At 41.2% G+C, this 20354-nt stretch overlaps 1 protein-coding gene and 1 non-coding gene across 2 annotated transcripts; both read right to left on the reverse strand.

The window, feature by feature from the left end:
- Nucleotides 1-239: 239 nt before the first annotated feature.
- On the reverse strand, nucleotides 240-10755 carry TRIML2 (tripartite motif family like 2). The gene is made up of 7 exons (XM_061404270.1): nucleotides 9966-10755; nucleotides 9617-9712; nucleotides 7761-7952; nucleotides 6276-6416; nucleotides 4944-4966; nucleotides 4684-4784; nucleotides 240-1439 (listed from the first exon to the last, which is right to left on the reverse strand). Exons 1-7 carry the CDS (start codon nucleotides 10155-10157, stop codon nucleotides 868-870), a joined length of 1317 nt encoding a protein of 438 aa, XP_061260254.1. The 5' UTR covers nucleotides 10158-10755; the 3' UTR covers nucleotides 240-867.
- Nucleotides 10756-18502: 7747 nt separating this feature from the next.
- TRNAF-AAA (transfer RNA phenylalanine (anticodon AAA)) lies at nucleotides 18503-18574 on the reverse strand. The gene has a single exon. It is a non-coding gene; the product is annotated as a tRNA-Phe (tRNA).
- Nucleotides 18575-20354: the final 1780 nt, after the last annotated feature.

The following is a 20354-nucleotide window of genomic DNA, read 5'->3' on the forward strand; positions in this document are numbered from 1 at the left end:
ATCACCTTTGAGCCTCAGTTTCTACATTCGAATAATAAGGATTAATACACACTTACAGGCTGTTAAAAACATGGAGATCCAGCATGATAAACCTTTCATTAAAAGTCCCTCTAATAAATATTTCATTGTCTTCTTAGCATTGTACGAACCCCCGAGCAAGGCTGCAGAAAAAAATTTTCAGTGGGTGATCAAATAGAGAAAGACGAAGGCAAACACAAGACACCGTTACAAAGCATCAAACTGTCTAATTTCTTCTAAGAAATTTAATTTTCTTATAAGAAAGAAATAGAATACTTGCAACAACTTGGAAATACTCACATTTTCTGAAACACATCCTCCCCACCAAGATAAGGTATCCGGGGAAATTAAGTTGTCCTTCATGTGGAATGATGATAGAACTCTTGGCAACATCAGGAATAGGATGTCTCCATTCCACATGTCACTTTGATGACATTCTCAAATCTAAAGTCTTGATTATACCCAATTCTATTTTCTGAAATCTCAAGAGTCCTTAACCCAGTCTTAAGGATCCCAGACTATTTTCTTCTCTAATTTCCCAATCTTATACTACATAGGCACTTACTGTTCTAATTAGCGTGGGGTCCTTTAGTTATTATCATTCATGATTCAGCTTAAATCCAACCACTTCCATGAAAAGGGTATCGAAAGCCGTGCTGTGCCCTCATACTAAGCTGCTTTAGTCATGTCCGACTCTATGCGAGGCTATGGGCTACATGAATGCAAAAGCTCTGGGGTGCTCAACTGGGCTCCAACTCAAGTGCTAAAAATCTTCTACTGGCTTATTTTGAAAAATTATTTATACAAGGTCATGCTTGTAACATTCTGGGCTCTCGTGGTTATTAGATTTCACACCGAAGAGGGCTGAGGGCTAAGAGTATCATTATAAGGAGAAACATGAGGGAGGCAGATACTCAAAGAGTCTGAATTCACACCTCCACTGGAGATACTGAGAGAAAATATAGGCCTGAGAGCTCCCTGGAAGGCGAGATAAGAGAAATTATAGATGAGGGAGCTCTTTGCGGCATCATAGAACGATATCTGCTCATACTCGTAGTCCAGGAAAACTCCAACTCTGTGCACTTGCTCTCTCAAGGAGACCCTTTTGAAAGGGGGGAAAGTCCAGAAGGTGTGATCGGTTCCCATGAGAGATCCTGTGAGCAAGACCTTATTTCTGGAGCTGTTTCTGACGGTGGAGCTCCTGTACACGCCCAGCTGCCACTGCGCCGCCCTGCCCACGTCCACCTCCCAGTAGTGCCGCCCTGAGGTGAAGCTCTGCGCACCCAGCACGGTGGCGCTGAAATCAAATCTCTCAGGGTGACCGGGTACACCCCGCTGCACGTTTCTAAGTCTCACACTTCTTAGATCCTCGGACAAGACCAGATAGGGATGAGCTGTTTTAGGGTCCAAAGTTATAGGTCCTGCAGGGAGAAAGAAATTTAGTTACCCGAGGGGTTCGTCAATGCCAGTGACTGATGACTTCAAACATCAGGGGCTTCCTAATGAGATGGCACCAGTCTCAGCCACAAATACTGGAGAGGCAATCTAGGAGAGTCCAGATGAAGGGACCTCTGAGCTCTGTTTCAAGTAATGGAGGGACTTCTCTGGTGGTCCAGTGATTAAGAATCCACCTGCCAATGCAGGAGACATGGGTGTGACCCCTGGTCCGGGAAGATTCCCCATGCTGCAGAGCAACTCAGCCTGTGAGCCGTAACTACTGAGCCCGTGTGTTGCAACTACTGAAACCCATGTGCCTAAGCGGGGTCCCGCCACAAGAGACGCCACGACAGGGAGAAGTCCATTTCCCACAACTAGGGAAAGCCTGTGTGCAGCAACAAAGAGCCAGCGCGGTCAGAAATAAATACACAAATAAATAAAATTTTTAAACAAATGGACATCACAGAGAAACAAAGTCAGTAAGATAATGGAAGGAGATGCGGTCAATCTGAGGAAGAAGAACAAAACAATGAATAATGGACTACGGAGAGTTGAAAAGCACCTCTCAAACCAGAAAGGAATTCTGCCAGGCCATAAGAATGACCTGACACCCAGTCCTGGCCCAGTATCACCTGAGACCCAAATCTAAACTCCCTAAAGATCTTCCCCAAGCCTGGAACCAACGGGAGCACTGGAGTCTCCTATAGAGCAGTTGATTCATGACTCTGGCCTGTGACTGAACTTCCTTCCTTATCTTAAATATCACCAGGGCGCAGCAGAAACATCTGGGAACTGCTGCCTGCAGGACCCTAACACTGAGTAAATCAAAAGTGAATATATTAGAGGCCTGAAAACCTGTGAGAATCCTCCAGAAAAATCAAGCTGAAGTCAAGAAGGCTCACTGTGATTTCTCATACTTGACTGAAAGTGGTAGGTGTCTTCATATCTCTAACTGGTCCTTCTCATCTCCTTCTGTTCAGCCTCTAAATATTGTGACTTCTCAGAGATCGGCCCAGGATCTTCCTTTTTACTCCCTGCATATTCTTTTACCCTAAGTGACTTCATTTAGCCTCAGTTTTAAATATCTTCTATATGTTCATGAGATGGTTGGATGGCATCAGTGACTCGATGGACATGAGTTTGAGCAAGCTCCAGGAGTTGGTGATGGACAGGGAGGCTTGGCATGCTGCAGTCCATGGGGTCGCCGAGTCAGACACGACTGAGGGACTAAACTGAACTGATATGTTCATGACTTACTCCTTTAAAAAGATGACAAATACCAGCTGGACAAAACACAGGAATTTCAAACATTCTCCATCCAAAATGGAACTCCAAACCTATCCCTTCCCAGTTTCTACTTTTTAGTGGAACATATCACTTTATAGTTGGTCAAGCCATAAAACTGTAGCAGTCATTGATTTTTTTCTTTACCACCTAATCCACTAGAAACTTCTATGGGCAAGTGAAGATGCATCTCTGGACCTAATTCACATCAGTATTAAAGTGGTCTTAAAAACCACAAGCCTTAAATTTTAAATTTCAGCTTGTCCCAAGATCCTAGGATTTTCAGAAGACTGGCAGAAATAAATGCAAATTGTCTCTGGAAGAATGTACACCTTTTATTCCTATCTGAAAAGAACTTATAAAAATAATATCTAAGGAAAAAAGGAAAGCTCACTATTGAAAAAAAATCATTAACCACACACTCAAAGTGAGACTAGCAGAAAAAAATCTGAAGAACTTTACTTACTGGAATTGCCAGGCATAAACTCTACAATAAATTTTACTTCTATATTTAAAGAAAAAAGAAAAACTTCTAGTCCTATAGAATACAGGAAACTAAAAAAAGCAAGACTAAGTGGGTTTGACAACTAAATAAGATTATCTAGAAATAAAATATTAAAATATTAAAATTTTAATATTAAAATATAAAGTATTAAAATGCCAATGGATGATTACAAGGAAAGAAAGCTACAGAAAATATGCATTAACATAAATGCAAAAATTCTTTTAAAAACATTAAAAGAACACTTGCCAAAGTACATACACTTTGGCAATATATAAAATGGATAAAACATTATTCTGGGAATGCAAAGTTGGCTCAACATATGAAGCAAACATAATTCACATTAACAAAGAAAAAATGGATATTTTGGTAGATACAGACAAAAACATCTCTTAAGTTCACCATCTGTTCATGATACGAAATCTTACTGAATCAGGAATAGATGGGGAACTTCCTCAAATGACAAAAGGCAGCTGTGGAAAAACCTACAGCTAACATTAATGGTCAAAGACAATCTTTTCTCCCTAAGATCAAGAAAAAGATTCTTACCACTCCTATTCACCATTACATTGAAGCATTGAAGGTCCTAGTAAGTGCAATAGGTTAAGAAAAATACAGAAAAGGCTTACAGACTAGAAAGGAAGAAATAAACTGATATTTAATTTCACTAATAGAAGTAAAAAACACTTACGTATCTGCCTAATTAAATATGTACAATATTAGCTGAAAACTATAGAACACCGTTGAGAGAAATCAAAGATGACCTAAATAAGTGGAGATATATCACCTTATCCCCAAGTTGTTCTACAGACTCAGTGTAACACCAACCAAAACCTCAGCAGGCTTTTTGTAGAAGTCAACAAGCTCACTTTGAAATTTATGTGGAGAAAAATTTAGAGTAGCTAAAATTATTTTTAAAGAAAAAATCTGGAGAACTCACAGTGCCCAATTTTAAGACTTTCTATAGAATAATCAATCAAGCCAGTATGATATTACCAAAAATATAAATAACGATCAATGAATCTATTAGACTCAAAACAGGTCTGTTCATTTTCAAGTGATTTTCAACAAATGATGTTAGAACAACTGAATACACATATATACAAAAAAGGAGGAGAGTTGTACCATGTCTTGAATAGTACGTAAATAGTAACTTCAAATGAATAAGACCTAAGAGCAAAAACTAAAACTGTAAAACTTCTAGAAGGAAATCTTTGTTGCGGTAAATTTCTTAGGCCACAGAAAGAACAAACCATAGGAAAGAAAATGATAAACTGAACTTCAAAATCTAAAACTTCTGCTCTTCAAAAGATACTACTAGGTAAATGAAAATACAAACCATGGGAGAAATATCTGCAAATAGAGTCTCTTTAAATCCTTCAGCTGTCTGGAATTTATACAAATATAAAATGTCCTGTGATCATGGACATGTGTCAACTTACTTTGCAGCACTTTGAGCATTTTGCTCATTCCTGTTATTTGGCACAAACTCAGGTCTGTGATTTGGGCGGGCTGTAGAAACTGATATAGTAGTGACTCACTCCTGTTAAAGAAATGATAATCTCAGTTATCCATGCAGACCTCAGGCTCCTCCATCCAGTAGGTGGTTCTCATTGCTACCCACATCCCAAAACTCCACCCTTGTGTGCTCACATATCAGACTGTGAATCTGACCCAAATGTTTCCAAAATGATTAACTTACCTTTCCAAAGCATATTTTGCATTCTATAGGATGAAAAAAGAGGAAAAAAATTACTAGGGGGTATTTGAGCCAAGCCTTTTGTGACTTGTCCTCATGAAAATATTTTCTCTCATAATAACAAAACTCGATTTCCAAGTAATTTCTTCAGCCTCATGGTGCTAATTCTCAGATATCAAATTTCAACACTGAACAGGAAATCAAAAAAATGCTTGAAATCACTGTTATATTCCCAAGGGAAATAATCCTCTCTACTTCACATAGAGGATGCTCCTCATTCAAATTCTGCCCATCTACCTGATTTCTATACTGGGGGCGGCAGGAACTTAGCCTGTGACGCTGGGGACGGTGGCTGGAACGAGGTCAGGAACTGAACGTAACTGGGTCACACCTGTCTGTGCCGTCTGGAACGAGGCTTGGCTCTACGACAGAACCTAACTGTTTATGTCCAGGTGCATCTGAATAGTTTTTTTTTTTTTTTGTATAGTCTTTAAAATATAAAAATGTACTTATTGAAAATGGTAACCATGTTGTGCTGTGCTTAGTTGCTCAATCGTGTCTGACTCTTTGCAACCCCACAGACTGTAGTCCACCAGGTTCCTCTGTCCATGGGATTCTCCAGGCAAGAATACTAGAGTGGGTTGCCATGCCCTCCTCCAGGGGATCTTCCCAACCCAGGGATCGAACCCAGATCTCCTGCATTGTAGGCAAATTCTTTACCATCCAAACCACCAAGGAAGTCCCAAAGCATGCACCTGAACAAAATTTAAAATATACGATACTGGGAATGCCTTGGCACTCACTGGACTCTGTGTGTGTGTGTGTGTGTGTGTGTGTGTGTGTGTGTGTGCTGAGTCTGAATGCTCTGGACTCTGCATTCTTACTCCCAGTGTGTGTGTGTCTGTGTGTGTGTGGGCGCGTGCGCACACGCAGTGAGTCGTGACAAACTCTTTGTGACCCTATGGAGTATACCCACTAGGCTCCCCTGTCTATGGGATTTCCCAAGCAAGAACACTGAAGAGGGTTGCCATTTCTTCCTCCAGGGGATCTTCTCAACCCAGGGCTGGAAATCTGCACTGCAGGCAGATTCTTTACCACTGAGTCATTGGGGAAGCCCACTTACCCTAGTAAAGGGCATGTCAATTCAAACTTAACTATTGATCAGTGAAGCAGCTCTGTACATACTATGATTTTAGGATGAGTCATAATGCTTTTGACAGTCTTCAAGTAGGCCTGAAGATCACTGGGTACTGTATTCTAGCACTGACTCCTAATGAGTACTATCCACGTCTCATTTCTCAAATACTGTAGTGAAGGTTATTTCCAGACTCTTACCTGGAGCAACACTGAGGCAGGCTGCCTACACTTCCTCTCGAGCTCTGTGGTGATCTGCTGGAGGCTGCAGATCTGTTCAGAAAGCCTGACTTCACTCTCCTTCAGTTTCTTCATGTTCTCTCTCCCCAGAAAGTTCAGTCTCTGCAGAAGCATCTCTTTATTACTATTCAACAACTGGCAGTTTCTCTTACTGGCTAATTCAACCATCTCGTTAAAAACCCACTCTATTGCCTGCCAACCCAGAAACAGACGTAACTGGGTAAGGCCAGGATATTCCTCTGTGTCAAGCACGACACCTCAACAGACCCTTGATTCTCTGACATACTGTATCTATGTTGATGTGGACAGTATCCTTCTATCTACTTAATCAGTTCACAACTTGGACCTAAAACAGGTCACTTTCTTTTTTTGGCTGTTCAGTTTTGTTCAGGAAGTTTCTTATTTCCTTCATTAAAACTAAGACTTACTATAATTTAATTAAAAATTAAATTCAACCAATAATAAAAAACATAATCAAACCACTGATACGAGGTTCCTTCCTACTCTTGCAAAGATGCTCCATCTAGGCACGTATGAGAATGTTCATGCTATTCTTTTCTTAACACAAGTGATGTCATATTCCACTGCTGATCTGGCAACTTGCTTTTTTTCTTAATAGATAATATGCTCCTGGAGAGCATTCCTTATCCATACATATTAAAGCCATGTTATCTTTTCTAAAGGTTAAAGAGCATTCCATTGTATGTCCTATACAATGCATTTCATGAGTCCAATATTGATGGATACAGGTTGAATCCACTCTCCTGCTATCAACAAATGTTAAAGTAATAACAACACTTAAACTTACATTTACATTACACAATAATGAACACATGTACAAACACTATTTAAAGAGCTTCATGTAGATTATCACACAATATTATGAACTCAGGGCCATTATCATTTTACATCTAAGGAAAGTAAGCCAGAGCTTAAGCAGAATGTCTAAAGCCACCTATTGTCATTCGGTCATTCATTTGTGTCTAACAGTTTGTGATCCCATGGACTGTAGCCCACCAGACTCCTCTGTCTGTGGGATTTCCCAGGTAGGAATACTGGATCGCATTGCTATTTCCTCCTCCAGGGGATCTTCCCAGACCAGGGACCAAACGAAGGTGAATTCTTTACCATTGAGCCACCAGGGAAAGTGGCCAATGAGACTAGTATATTACAGAACCCAGTTAGGAATCACATCAGTTTGGCTTCAGAGACTTTCTCTAAGCCATGGCTCTGTACTGAAATCATTTTACAACATCCCTTATGAGTGTGTCTTTTTATATGCATGCAAATGTATCTGCAAAACAAATTATCAGGAATAGAACTGTGGGGTGACTATATATATACACATTATTTTAATAAAAGCATAGTTGTCAGTGGTTGTGCCATTTTAGCTCTTCTTTCTTTCATTTCCCAAATATTGTAAGGATGCCACGTTGCATATCTCACCTGTAGTGTTTCCTGGAACTTCTCCTTTAGGTTCGTGGCAAACTCCATCAGTTGGTTCTGACTGGTTTGTCTTAAATTCAGGTTGAATCTGCCTTGCAGGCTTTGCAAATTCATCTCATTTTCTTCAGTCATCAACCGGATCCTTATGTTATATTCAGACTCAATCATTTCTTTAAAATTCTGCTCCTCTTTCTTCATCATAGACACAGAAATGAGATTTCAGGTTAAATACTATAGACATCCTTTTCCATCTATAATTCTAATATAAATCCAAGGAAATAGAAAGTACTGGAGAGGAAATAATAGGCATAGATACAAAGGACAAAGGGAATTTCAGGGTCAACATCAGCCAAGGTATCAACACAATTTTAGAACATGAAATGCAGATAGAGACATGTTCATTGACAGGAAACTGAGGAATCTACACAACTTCAGGACCAAAGAGCAGGAGATCAGGAAAACTGGAAGGTAGGACCAACAGCTTTTGCTGATGCTTTGGACAGTGGATGAGAGAAGAGGAATCAACGGGTGACCCCAAGGTTTTTAGATAAAGAACAGAGCTGCCAAAACATAAAATGCGAACTATGGATGGGACAGATTCTAGACATGGGGAAGTGTATCAGCAACTCAGTTTAGGATATGTTGATTTTGATAAGTCAGCCATCCAAGGAGAGATACTAGGCAGAAAGTTGGACACGAAAGCCCACTACTTGGAAAGTCTGAGCTAGAGACATATATTGGGAGTAGTTGGCTTAACAACTGTATTTAGGGACTTCCCTGGAGGTCCAGTGGTTAGGACTCTGCATTTCCACTGAAGGGGCATTGGTTCGATCCCTGGTCAGGGAACTAAGATTCCACATGCAGCATGGTGCAGCCAAAACAACCACAACAAAATGACCATATTTAACCTCATGACACTACTGAGTGAAGATTTATCAAGACCCTGACTGTTCTCACCACTTCCACTACCCCTCCCGCCACAGTTCACCATCACGTGGCCCTGATTATTGCAAACAGTCCCCTTCAGGTACTCCCTACCTGTGGTCTCACCCTCTTACAGTCTATATATTATTTTTCAGCTTCTGTTCCCTTGACAGACTTTTACAAGATATTGACTATAGTTCCCTGTGCTTTAGAGTAGGTCCTTGTTAATTTTCTATTTTATATATAGTACTGTGAATATGTTAGGGCTTCCTGGGTGGCTCAGCAGTAAAGAATCGGCCTGGAATCCTCCTGCAGTGCATGTCAATGCCAAACTCCTAATTGACACGCCCCGAATAGAAATTCTTACATTGACCTTTAAATGCCTTCAGGATTTACACTGCCACATCCAAAGTACAAATGATGCTCAATCTCCTACAGCATTGTTAACTGCATTATCAGTCTTTTTTATATTTATAAATAAGGTATAAAAATGCCATCTCCCTAACAAATTTAATATAGTTAATTTGTATTTCTCTTAACACAAGCATATGAACCAATTCAGTCTACTCAAAAGATTATCTGCATTTGCTTTTCTGCAAGCTCTCATGTCTTTGATCATTTCTCTATTGAGTTTCTAGTCTTCTGCTACTGACATTTTGTTTTTGTTGCAGTATCTTAGTTCCCTGAACAGGAAGTGAACCCATGTCCCTTGAAGTGGATCTGTGTCCAGTGTTAACCACTGGAGCTCCAGGGAAGTCCCCTGCTTACTGACTTTTAAGAGCTCTTTATACATGAAGAAATTAATACTTTTCCTACCTATGGATTTTTAAGTAACTTTTCCTGCTGTGCCATTGGTCTTACGATGCTGTTTATGTTATTTGCTAGCCAACATTATAGGTAATTTCCGCCCAAGAATCAAGATAAGCACTGACCTGCATCATCACCATTCTTTCTTGTTCATCAGCCAGTATGATTTTAGCTGCTTCAAGTTTCTCCTTCAATGTGTCCAACATCTCCTGGAATAACTTCTGCAGAGAAATATATCACAGTAATTGCTTTACAACAGCTAGATTCCTAACCTTAGACAACTGAAAGGCCAATAGCCCTGACTACACGTGGAAGGTCTGCATTTGGTACTTATCTAGTATTCCGTTGATCAACATCAACTAAAGGAATGGCCTTGAAGGATCAGAATACCTGTTCCCCAAACAAATAAGGTAATTAATGAGAAGAGGAGGCAGCCAAAATGGCAGGGTGGTCTGGGATCTGTACGAAGCTTACCCTGTACTTCTCGGCCGCCTCTGGCACTTCATTCACCACCACGGGACTCCCACGCTCCTGGGGCGGGAGTCTGTGGCCACAAACCGCCATTTGGTCACCACTGCGGAACAGCTGCGGTGGCTGCGGGCGTGTCTCACAGCGGACACCTCCTGGGGTGTCTTGCTCTAACTGGGAGCGGGGCCTTTTGGACATCCCGGCAGGTGGCCCTCGGTGGAGATGATCAGGCTGTTTCTAAGGCGGTATACACCTCCCCACACGCCGAACGGGAAAGGAGTGCGGGGTTCTAGGGCAGACGCACTCGGCAGCCTCCGTCCTCCGCAGTCAAGGGTCCTGGACTCTTTGGATCCAGCAAACCTTCTGCAGCCACGAGCCTGAGGAACGAGCCACGATGAATTCCACCAATGGTCAAGTTCTCCGAGACTTTCAAGTTATTGAAAATAATTAACAAGTGACAAAATAGCAAAGTGCTTCCCAGTAAGTCATTAAAAAAAGAAAAGAAGAAAAATCACGCTCAAAGGAAAGCACACTGTGGCAAAGAGCAGGAAAGGAACTTCTGGAACTAAAAGCAGACAGAGCCTAGCCTCAGGCACTCCAGTCGCAAGCCAAAGGAATCCCTCACTCACCTAGTTGCTCGCAGAGATCCACAACGTGAGGGCTCCTTAAACCAGACGGACGGGAAATGGTGTGTCGCCGCGTTCCAAGGAGGCACTCCTTTTCACGTCTGGCTTGGAGGCGCGCAAGCTTCTCTCTGCCTGAGAGGCGCGCCCTGGAGCTCCACAAGTGCGCATGCGCCTGGCTGAGGCGCCATTTTTGTGCCTGAAGGGTAAGGCGTGTCACACCAGAGACTAGGCCGTTGAAGGATGTTTGCTAAAAAAATAAATGAAAGAAAAAAAAAAGAAAGTTAAGTCGCTCTGTTGTCTCTGACTCTTTGCGACCCCATGACTATAACCTACCAGGCTCCTCTGTCCATGGGATTCTCCAAACAAGAATACTGGAGTGGGTTGTCATTTCCTGGGGATCTTCCCAACCCAGGGATGGAACCCAGGTCGCCCGCGTTGCAGGCATGAGGGAAGCCACAAACCCCAAGTAAATAAACCTTTTCAAAAATACTGAAGGGAAATTGCACGTATTTATATGTACATATGGGATCTGGCCGTGGCGCTAGTGGTAAAGAACCTGCCTGCCAATGCAGGAGATGTAAGAGACATCGGTTAGATCCCTGGTCAGGAAGATTCCCTGGAGAAGGGCATGGCAACCCACTCCAGTTATTCTTGCCTGGAGAATCCCGTGGACAGAGCAGCCTTGCGGGCTACAGTCCATGGGGTCGTAGAGTCAAGACAAGACTGAAGCGGCTAAGCGCAACACAGCACAAATGTACATATTTTCGCTTCCTGGGTGGCTAAGTGGTAAACAATCTGCCTGCAATGCAGGAGACACAGGTCCCATCTCTAGGTGAGGAAGACCCCCACCCCCACCCCCCACGCCCGCCCCTGGAGAAGGAAATGGCAATCAGCTCCAGTATTCTTGTCTGGGAAAGTCCCTGGACAGAGGAACTTGCCAGAGGGACGGGACTGAGCTACTAAACAACAAAGTATGTGCATAAATACATGTAGGTAATACATATGCACATATGTGCATATATACAAATATATTTTAAGAAAACAGAACAAGTGATCTATAATCCGTGCATCCCCATTTCCAGACAATTCTGATAACGTTTGAGCAACAATTCTACCTTTTCCCTAGATATATTTTAATTATATTATTAAAATGTATTACCTACTGAATTTGGAAATCTTTCCCAATGAGGAATCGCCTTAGTTTCCTTGTCTAACCCCATCTGTAGCCATTGCCGATGACACTGTAACACCAGATTTACATTTGCCCATTCTGTCTCATTAGCCAGCTCTTTTTAACAACATCTCTTGCAAAGAATTAACTTGAAAGAAAGCAGAACTCCAAAACTTTTATTTCTGGATTCATTGGCTTCTTTTTGCCTCTCATACTTGCAATTCCGCCCAAACTTGACCATCTACTGTGGAGCCCTATACCAAGGTCACAGGTGTGAAGCCCTGTACCAAGATCCCAGGATAAAAATCTCTGGAACTGACCAAGCCCCATAGCAATTGTTGCCATGAGCCTCCAGATCTAAACCGGCCAGTTTCCTGACACCTAATGACACCATTCCAGTAGGAATTTTCTGTCTTGAGGCTATGAATATTGGCTGCAAGCCTGCCGAAGTGTTCGGCTCTCCCTTGAACCAACCCACTATTCTAATACTGTTCTGTCTCTCTCTCTCTCTAATAAACTTTATTCTCTTCTCATTCTGCCTGATGTCTGAAAATTCTTTTCCAGCCCATGCATGGACCATGACATCATCTAGGCCTTTTACTCTTTTTTAATTTTTAAGATACATGAAACAATAAAAATTCTGAAGCTGTTATTCTTATATATTCAATGTATGAAGACATTGTTATTTTGCTAGGGTACATGCTAAAGCAGCAGACTTGATTTGCCTTTTCACTATGTTGACATTTGCACTGATAGTAGATAAAACTGCTGGTGTCCTACCATCAAGGAAGTAGCAGCAAACAGGACCACAGTCATTTACTGTATTTCTCTACCTATTTGTAGACTTCCAGTTTTTTAAAAAAAAAATCTGTTTTAATTAAAAACATTCATATTTCTTGTTGCTGTGGTAAAATATTAAATCTCAACCATTGAGGACAGAATTTAGGGACTTCCCACAATCCTGTGGTTAAAACTCTGCACTTCAAATTCAGGGAACACAAGTTCGATCCCTGGTCAGGGATCTATGATCTCAAATGCTGAGCCATGCTGTCAAAAAAAAAAAAAAAAGATAGGATTTAGCATACCAGGTGACAAGATAGAAATGTGTAAAACATTTATGTTGCTTATGGAAAAACAATGGATGTCTCACAAAAATGCATTTTTTTCTGATTAAGTTGCAAGCTATACTAGTGCTATTTTTTTCATAGGTCATTTTTAGTAGAAAGACTGTGGTCATTCACATGTAGTGATTTGGAAAGACGTTTTTTCAAACACTGTCATCTCAAGGAAACTAAGTGCATTAGTTCCCAATGATAAAATCTGAGCTTTTAAGCAAAAATGAGAGTTTTAGAAAACTTGTATCTACTATTCTAAGCTTGACAGCTTCCCGATACTTGGTGTTTTCTGATGAAATTAGTAGAGATATTAACAACTCATTGTTTTTGCTATTGTAAAATGAAATCTGTCCACATTTGGAAAACCTGCAAATTCAGTGAACCAATTAAAAGATGCTTGCTCCTTGGAAGAAAAGCTATGACAAACCTAGACAATGTATTAAAAAACAGAGACATTTCTTTGCCAACAAAGGTCTATATGGTCAAAGCAATGATTTTTCCAGCAGTCTTGTATGGATGTGAGAGGTGAGTATAAAGATGGTTGATCTTTATACCAAAGAATTGATGCTTTTGAACTGTGGTGTTGGAGAAAAGGATTGAGAGTCCCTTGGACTGCAAGGAGATCAACCAGTCCATCCTAAGGGAAATCAGTCTTGAATATTCATTGGAAGGACTGATGCTGAAGCTGAATCTCCAATACTTTGGCCACCTGATATGAAGAAATGTCTGATGGAAAAGACCCTGATGCTGGGAAAGTTAGAAGGTGGGAGAAGGGGACAACAGAGGATGAGATAGCTGAATGCCATCACCGACTCAATGGACATGAGTTTGAGCAAGCTCCCAGAGATGGTGAAGGACAGAGAAACCTGGTATGGTGCAGTCCATGGGGTCACAAAGAGTCACACAACTGAGTGACTGAACAAATTATTTTCTAAAAGCTCAATGCATGATATTACAAGATTATGAAAGGGTAAAGTGGATTCAAAGTATAAAATCAGTGAACTTTCGTGTTACCGAGGACACAACATTCATTAATATGATTTAAAAACAAACAATTATCTGAAAAGGTATAGAATGATCTCCCCTTTCCCAACTATGTCCTAGTGTGAGGACAGATTTTCTTCATGGACTCCAGCTAAAATAACATTGCAATGGATAGAATGTTAGAATAGATATAAATCAAAAATTAAAGAGATATGCAAATTTTTAAAATCATGCCTCTTGTCTTGAAGAACTGTTTAGAAAAGGTTCTTCATAAAAATGTTTATTTTTAATATTTCTGTGAACCATGTTTAAGCCTTTCAGCTGTTTTTTACCTGACAGGTTTTTGGTCTTTTTTTCTTAATTTTAAGATATACATTAAATAGACCATCCCCTTATTATACAAATTGCAAATATTTATCCTCTACTTATCATCTGGATTTGAATTTACACCAGTTGTTTTTTACTGGGTCCTTTCAAATCCTTGAGCTTGTCTTGCCTCCCTGAACATAATGTAGACTGAAAAACCAAAGCAGAACACTGATCCATTACAAAAATGAAGGCTTTTAGAAAGTCAGTGGTAACTCCTGGCCTTATCTTGAGCTCTCAGCAGTCAAAATAGTTGGCCAGGAACAGTTTCCTTTCTTTGCAATCAGGATCTTGTAAATGACATCCCTTCTACTTAATTTGCCTGTTTCTCAGCATTCTTTTTTTTTTTTTTGGCTTTGAATCCTCTTGAACCTCTAAATTTTCACAGGCTTCAAGGGTCAGTGTTGGTTCCTTTCCTTCTAGTTCTAATATCTCCCTAGGTAATCCACATTTACTTCCAAACGTTTATTTAATCATCTACCTAGACCCGGCACTCCCAACTCATCTGCAATTCAATGTCTAATAAGCACTCCACATTAACATACCTGTAACACTTTTGGATTTTAATCAATAAGGCTTTCCCTCCCCCAACTCCCTGGTGGCTCAGATGATAAAGAATTTGCCAGCAAATGCACAGATGCCTGTTTGACCCCTGGGTCAGAAAGATCCCCTGGAGGAGGAAATGGCAACCCATGCCAGTATTCTTGAGTCAGACCCCAAACTCACTTTAAAATTTCATTTGGAAGCACCATGTAAGCCACCATCAATTCCTCACCTCTATTAGTTCATACTCAATCCTGCCCCACTCCTATCTCTAAATCATCAGCACAACAGCCAGAATACTATCTTTTGGGGGGGTAAGAGCTTTTTTAAAAAAAAAAAAAAACAATTTTTTATTTTATATTGAAATATAGCCCATTAACAATGTTGTGACAGTTTCAGGTGGAGAGCAAGGGACTCAGCCACACATAAACACGTATCCATTCTCCCCCAGGAGAGACCTGTCTAGGTTTGTCATAGCTTTTCTTCCAAGGAGCAAGCATCTTTTAATTGGTTCACTGAATTTGCAGGTTTTCCAAATGTGGACAGATTTCATTTTACAATAGCAAAAACAATGAGTTGTTAATATCTCTACTAATTTCATCAGAAAAGACCAACCTGGGGAGGGAGACCAACCTCTCCCATCCAGGTTGCCACATAACAATAAGCAGAGTTCCACATGCTATATAGTAAGCCCCTGTGGGTTATCCATTTTTAATATATCAGCGTAGACATGTCCATCCCAAACTCCCCAACTATCCCTCACCTGATCCTTGCACCCTGGCAACCATAAGTTTGTTCCCTCAGTCTGTGAATTCAACAACCAGAATACTATACTAAAACCTTAATCGAGTTTCTTTTTTTTTTTTTTTTAATTTGGCTGTGTGGCTTTCAGGATTGTAGTTCCCCCACCAGGGATTGAACTGGCATCCTCAGCAGTGAAATCTCAGGGTCCTACCATTGGAGAGAATTCCCTCTAATCATTTCTAATAACTTCCCATGGCACTTAGGATAAAATTCAAAGGCTAACACAGTTCTAGATGATCTGGCCTCCTGCCCAGAGAATCCGATGGATAGAGAAGACTGGTGGGCTACAATCATTGGGGTCACAAAGAGTCGGGCTACAGTCTTGGGGTCACTGAGCAACTAACACGTTCGCTTTTTCTTTCAGCCCTCTTTCCTCCCTACAGTTTTCAGCTCAAATATCACTTCCTCTGAGATTCCTTTCTCTAACTATCCAACTTGAAATACCTTCCCACCATTTATAATCATTTCCTCTGTATCTATTTTATCTAACACTGAGTAAACATTTTAAATCAAACCAGCACAAAGAGAAATCAGTGAAGGACAGAGAATAGAGATAAAATATTTTTACAGGAGCCGGGTGAAAACAAAGTAGGAGATCATGAGTACATTATCTATGCACCAAATTCATACCTATTCTTGTTTTTTTATAATTTTATTTATTTTTTGCCCTGGCTTTTTTCTCTTACCCTTTTATACCATTGCATTGTATATATGTTTCTAAAGCTTCCTTGAATACTAAAATCAAGCTTAGGTATTTAAAGAAAACCATGATTAAGGAAGCTTCCCTGGTGACTCAAAGGGTGAGGAATCCGTCTGCAATGTGGGAAGCCTCGGTTGGATCCCTGGGTGGGGAAGATCCCCTGGAGAAGGGATTGGCAACCCACTCCAGTGTTCTTGCCTGGAGAATTCCATAGACAGAGGAGCCTGGCGGGCTACAGTCCATGGGGTCGAAGAGAGTCTGACACGACTGGGCGACTGAGCACGCACATGGTTTTTTTCAGAGAAAAGCTTCCCTTTCTTTGTAATCCTGAGTATTTCCTTTCGGGAAAAGAGCAAGAAAAATGGAAACCTAGGAGCTTTGATCTATTCAGCTACTCCCTCAATCCCTCCCTCTCATCATCAGGTAGGGAACTGGTCACATTTCACATCCTATCCATACAATAAATCTAGGCCAGAGGTTATCAAAGTTCAGTGAACACTAGGATCATCTCAGCTTATTCAAACAGATTTCTGGGCCCCGCCCTAACAGTCTTCTTGGGGTAGATCTGAGGTGGAGCCCTAATTTGCATTCTAATGAGTTCTTAGAAATGCCCAATAGTCAGGGACCTTCTTCAGGCATTTCAGTCTCTGTGGCCAGGTGAATATTTCATTCTTTCCTATACCTCCAATGTCTTCCCTTGTGGCTCAGCTGGTAAAGAATCTGCCTGCAATGCAGGAGACCGGAATTCAATCCGTGGGTTGGGAAGATCCACTGGAGAAGGAAATGGCAACGCACTCGAGCCTAGAGAATCCCATGTAGCCTGGTGGGCTACAGTCCATGGGGTCAAAAGAGTCAGACAGGACTTAGCGACTACACCACCATCAAGGTCTAATTAAGGGGTTACTACCTGGTAGGCACTACATAAATGTTTTTGTTGGTGGTTTATTTTTGTTCTTCATGAACATCATGTATATAGTGACAATTTTCACAGGAAGAAATTCTTCACAAGCATTACCTGAGACTGATTCAGTTCTTTCCTTAGCCATCCCATTTTATCCTAAACCATTGAATAGTTTTTATTAGAGAACAATGCCCGAGTTCATTGTTTGCTGAAAGAAGTGATCATTGCTTTATTTGTAGGTAGGAAAGAGAGAAACAGCTGCCTGACTAAGGAATGTGCTCTAGAATGGGAGGTCAGGGGTAATCTCAGATAGCTCTTAGTTGACCTCACTGGATGGCTTCCCAGATGGAGCTAGAACCTGCCTGTGCAGGAAACATAAGAGACTCTGGTTCAATCCCTAGGTTGGGAAGATCCCCTGGAGAAGGAAATGGCAACCCACTAGAGTATTCTTGCTTGGAGAATAACCCTGGATAGAGGAGCCTGGGGGTCTACAGTCCGTGCGTCTGTTCGAGCATCCTAAGCTGCTCAATCTTGTCAGACTCTGAGACCCATGGGCTAGTTGCCTGCTAAGCTCTCAAAGAGCCAGACAGACTGAAGTGACTTATCATGACCTCAGCAGAAGGACAATCTGCACAACTCCACAAGTTTTATAATTCTGTCTCTGAAAAGTTTGTGTTTTTAAAATTTAATTTAAATATTTTGCATCAATCAGTGTGCCACTGATCAAATATCAATGCCTGTTTTGTTTTTTTGTTTTTTTTTTTTTTGTGGTGGTGGTTTTAAAACTACCAGACAGGACAATGAAAAAATTCTTCTGCTTGCTATCTGATCTTCCAAAACCTAGTTCCACCCTATGGAATCTTAAGTATACATCCTTTCTCTTTATCTCAAATGACACTCCCCACCAAACCCTCTTCTCCTTCAAATCACTCGAATTCTTTTCTAAGTATCCCTCCCTCCTCAGCCTCCATCTCTTTCCTTTTTCTACTCAGTCCTCATTTTTCGTTTAACATTTGATGCAGCCAAATTATGTGATGATTTTATCAATTATTTGGTCATTTATTCTTATTGTCCTGAGCTTTTATAATTTATATGATTTCATTCTGAGACAGGAAAACATAACCTTTGAATTGAAAGGTAAAACATCAAGCAAAATTCTCATGTCGTGGAGACATATGAGGTCTATCTTAGACTCTAAGAAAGAAAGTGAAGTCGCTCAGTCGTGTCCAACTCTTTGCAACCCCGTGGAGTGTCGGCTACCAGGCACCCCCGTCCATGGGATTTTCCAGGCAAGAATACTGGAGTGGGTTGCCATTTCATTCTCCAGGGGATCTTCCCGACCCAGGGATCGAACCCGGGTCTCCTGCATTTTAAGCAGATGCTTTACCATCTGAGCCACCAGGGAAGTCTAGACTCTAAGTAAATAGTAAATTATTCTGGAAGACCACATATTTAAACTAAGATAATTCTAGAAAGTGCTATGCAACACAATATGTTAAGCTCTTTTTATATCTGTATATTTCCCATGATCCTGTGAGAAACACTTTATCAATATGTTTTATAGCTGATAAAGCTGATCAGTAAAGAATTGGCCTGGAGTGTAGGAGATCTGGTTCGATCCCTGGGTCAGGAAGATCTCCTGCAGAAAGAAATGGCAGTCCACTCCAGTATTCTTGCCTGGGAAATCACATAGATAGAGGAGCCTGGGGTCACGAAGAGTCAAGCACAGCTTAGAGACTAAACCACCACCACCACCATTTCCCACCATCTTGTGAGAAACATTTTATCAATACATTTTATGGTTGATAAAGCTAATGATTTTGAGGTTGAGTAAGTGACCCAGAGCACTCAGTACAGAAAATTACAGATATTGGATTTGAATCACAACCAAGCTTTACAATACTTCCTTACTTCTAGTAACTGAAAATTTTTGCCAACTTATAAAAGAAAGTACCTCAAATTTAAATTAAAATTTATCACAAAGTACTTTCATAGGCCCCCAATAGTATAGTCAATATCTGTAAGTATTTCAATCATTTCACTTAAAAATCCACCGCCCCAACCCCTACCCAACCTCCCCCTGCCCAAACTTCTTAAGAGGCTCAGTGGTAAAGAATCCACCTGCCAACGCAGGACACTCTGGTTCGACCCCTAGTCCGGGAGGATCCCACGTGCTGCAGAGCAACTAAGCCCGTGTGCCGCAACTACTGAGCCAGTGCTCTGGAGCCCAGGAACCACAACTACTGAAACCCACGTGACCTAGAACCCATGCTCAGCAATGGCAGAAGCCAGCACATGAGAAGCCCTTGCACTGCAACTGGAGAGTAGCCCCCACTCGCCACAACTAGAGAAGAGCCTGTGCAGCAACAAAGACCCAGCACAGCCAAAAATAAATAAATAAAATTATTTTTTTAATAAAAATCTCCCCTAAGCATTAAATTCTTGTGATAAATTAAGCTTATAAAAATAGTAAACCTGGGTTCAGTTCAGTCACTCAGTCATGTCTGACTCTTTGCGACCCTGTGAACTGCCGCACGCCAGTCTTTCCTATAATCCCCAACTCCCAGAGCTTGTTCAAACTCATGTCCATCAAGTCGGTGATGCCATCCAAACATCTCATCCTCTGTCATCCCCTTCTCCTCCTGTCTTCAACCTTTCCTAGCATCAGGGTCTTTTCCAATGAGTTAGTTCTTCGCATCAGGTGGCCAAAGTATTGGAGCTTCAGATTCAGCATCAGTCCTTCCAATGAATATTCAGGACTGATTTCCTTTGGGATTGACTGGTTTGATCTCCTTGCAGTCCAAGGGACTCTCAAGAGTCTTCTCCAATACCACAGTTCAAAAGAATCAATTCAGCGCTCAGTTTTCTTTCTAGTCCAACTCTCACATCCATACATAAACCCGTATGTATACATAAATCCATGGAGAAGGCAATGGCACCCCACTCCAGTACTCTTGCCTGGAAAATCCCATGGACAGAGGAGCCTGGTGGGCTGCAGTCCATGGGGTTGCTAGGAATCAGACACGACTAAGCGACTTCACTTTCACTTTTCACTTTCATTCATTGGAGAAGGAAATGGCAACCCACTCCAGTATTCTTGCCTGGAGAATCCCAGGGACAGAGGAGCCTGGTGGGCTGCCGTCTATGGGGTCACACAGAATCGGACACGACTGAAGCAACTTAGC

This window comes from Bos javanicus, chromosome 27 (assembly GCF_032452875.1).
Source record: "Bos javanicus breed banteng chromosome 27, ARS-OSU_banteng_1.0, whole genome shotgun sequence".
Classification (NCBI taxonomy): domain Eukaryota; kingdom Metazoa; phylum Chordata; class Mammalia; order Artiodactyla; family Bovidae; genus Bos; species Bos javanicus.